The sequence below is a fragment of the Capsicum annuum genome, unplaced genomic scaffold (genome assembly GCF_002878395.1).
Source record: "Capsicum annuum cultivar UCD-10X-F1 unplaced genomic scaffold, UCD10Xv1.1 ctg3892, whole genome shotgun sequence".
NCBI classification, from domain to species: domain Eukaryota; kingdom Viridiplantae; phylum Streptophyta; class Magnoliopsida; order Solanales; family Solanaceae; genus Capsicum; species Capsicum annuum.
Window position 1 is genome coordinate 163,304 of NW_025846095.1, and position 2,579 is coordinate 165,882.

General features: G+C 32.9%; 1 protein-coding gene across 1 annotated transcript; it reads right to left on the bottom strand.

Annotated features, from left to right (window-relative positions):
• Positions 1-306: 306 nt before the first annotated feature.
• LOC107858682 (putative B3 domain-containing protein REM15) lies at positions 307-2,066 on the bottom strand. Its single transcript, XM_016703439.2, has 3 exons — positions 1,365-2,066; positions 778-920; positions 307-687 (listed from the first exon to the last, which is right to left on the bottom strand). Exons 1-3 carry the CDS (start codon positions 1,642-1,644, stop codon positions 439-441), a joined length of 672 nt encoding a protein of 223 aa, XP_016558925.1. The 5' UTR covers positions 1,645-2,066; the 3' UTR covers positions 307-438.
• Positions 2,067-2,579: the final 513 nt, after the last annotated feature.

Consider the following 2,579-nt stretch of genomic DNA (forward strand, 5'->3'; position numbering starts at 1 on the left):
GCAGGAATTCTTTTGGTTTCATACTGAGTATTTCTTCTTCGACATTCTTTGAATCTATGCAGAGCATAGTATTAGAATTCTACTTTAGTATCTCAGTTATTCATCTGTTCGTCATGATTTAAAGCAGATATATTAGTGTGCTCTATCTTCACTCATATTGCTTTAATTCCTCCAACAAGTTCTTGATATCAGGGAAAAGTTGACAGGCAGTTTTAGCATATTAATGTTGTAACCTTGAAGCAAAGTTTACCCTAAAGAGACGAGGTTCCTTCAGATAAAGACTAACTTTCAAGAAGCAACACAAAATTCAAATACAATGTCGCCGTAACATGATATTCATAAAAATTTGCAAACAAGGTATCGAATAATCATATCATAACTATACCCCTAGCCAGATTGTGATGCCAAACTAAAAGAAACCATACTACATACATGTAGCTAGTGTAAGGAATGGGGTTTGGAGATCTTTTGAACCTGTAAAACATTTTCCTGAATCAACTTGAAGCAATAATTGTCACCACTGGTTATCTTGTTATGAGTTCGGAATTCAGGCCATCCACTTGTCATGCGAATACACCCTTGTTTATGTACTATGTCCGCTCGCCACTCCTTGCCTTTCCCATTATCCAGTCTCATTCTCTTCATGTTAATTATGCCAGTCCATCTCGCGAAGCTGATCGGGATAGTCTAATAAACATATTGAACAAACAGGTTTTCAGAGGAAATTAATCTCATAAAATCTATCTTAGAATTTAAAAGAAAAGTATTCAACTTTACCATAAAAATTGCGTGTGATTTTTTCACAACCATTTCATAGTATGGATCTTTATTGTTTAAGTTCACCATACTGAGTCTAATCTTCTTTGGACCATTTTCTTCATTTCCACTCTCAACTTCCTCCTCTTCAGCAACAACAGTACCTGTCTTTCACTCCTTAGATCAGTATACATCAATCAGACAATCAATATTCTACCTCTATACCTTATAAGGGGTTGAACCGTTCTTTGAATATTTTATATCCGTTTATTTCTCGATATTATATATTAGGACACAATTCATTACACTGCTAAAGGGATTTGACGTAGATACATTGTCAGTATAAACAGATACATGCATTTTAGATTTAGCGTCAGTGTATAAGAATTTCGTGCTTGATAGTTGTACTCACATTGATATGCAAGTATCTAACATTAGACGAAAAAACTTTAGAAAGTGTATAAAAATGTAATTAACAATAAATAATTACTGTTATGGCCTATAATGTAGTTGTCTATATTAAGCTGTATCCATAATCATACATCTATAGATAAGCTGAAAACATGAATTAAATACTCCGAAAGCATAAAATAAGGCAACGGCATTACCTGACGATTCTATTGGCTCTGTTTGAACTCTAATGGATTTTCTTCCAACGTCCTGTTTTTCATCGGAGGAACTGCTTAGTTCCTCAAATTGTTGGTTCCCACTAAAGTTGCTATAACATTTTTGATTGTAGGCCATGACTTGAAATGTTGATTTATCAATGAGAAAAAAGAGCAAAATGTCACCTGGCTTCAGTTGGTGATGCACCACAAATTGTGTCCACTCTCCTTCACATATGAAGTTATTTGACTTTTTTCTCACTATATTTGCTTCCCACAACATTCCAATTACATTCGATTTCAGTAATCAAGTCTTGGCCAACATGTTCTTGTGTTCTTTGATGAAACAAGACGGCATTAGCTAATTAACAAAAAATCCTCAAGTTTATTAGACCACAAGAACCAAAAAGAAGAGTATAATAAAGATGAGCTAAGAAAAAATTACTATTTCATCCATGAAACCTTGTCTAAATAAAAGCTTGCAAAATGATGGATACTTGTTTGGATCCAATAGCATTTTTGAGAAAGGAGAAAAAACAGGTTGCAGAATAAATGTTGTTGAAGATGGTGTGGAAGAAGCTGATGCTGGTGGCTCACCGTTATGCTTGTATACCCTTGAGCCTTAGTCCCAATATTGATGACATTTTTAAAATTTCAGTGTCAAACGAGCTCCTTTTATATGACTTCTAAATATTTTAAATTGTAATTATGTACGGACAGTGTCAAACGAGCTCCTTTTAATAATGAAGAACTTGTTCTATAATATGTACGGATTATTCACGTTAAACAAAATGATGTTTTTGTCTTTATGCCATCAACACTTTAATATCTTATGTGAAAACTTATGCTAGGATTAATTATGTCTGTATAATCAACCAAGCGACCCTTGCTCATTTCATTCTTAAAACAAACTGAAAAATGATGCTTCAAAATTATATTTTATTAATCGATTAATCGAATTGATGCTAAATCTTTTGAGTAAAGCATTTAATACTCCTGAACTACGATCGAATTTTGTATGACATACTCCAAGTTCAGAGTCCGAAATCAAAATATGCCTTCATTTTAAAAAAAAATGATCAATTTATGCCATAAAAGTAGAAAGTTTCATAAATAGACTTTGTGCACTTATTTAGTGCACAAAATTTTTTAAAAAGAATTATTAAAAAAAATAGTGCACAAAAAAACTGCACCATCCACTTATCTTTCTGGCAATAG

Excerpts from the sequence above, each read along its gene's own strand:
- LOC107858682 (XM_016703439.2), bottom strand. The coding sequence starts at position 1,644 with ATGTTGTGGGAAGCAAATATAGTGAGAAAAAAGTCAAATAACTTCATA. Across the intron at positions 921-1,364 it reads AGAGCCAATAGAATCGTCAG|GTACTGTTGTTGCTGAAGAG; the intron begins GTAATGCCGTTG and ends AGTGAAAGACAG. Across the intron at positions 688-777 it reads AATCACACGCAATTTTTATG|ACTATCCCGATCAGCTTCGC; the intron begins GTAAAGTTGAAT and ends TATGTTTATTAG.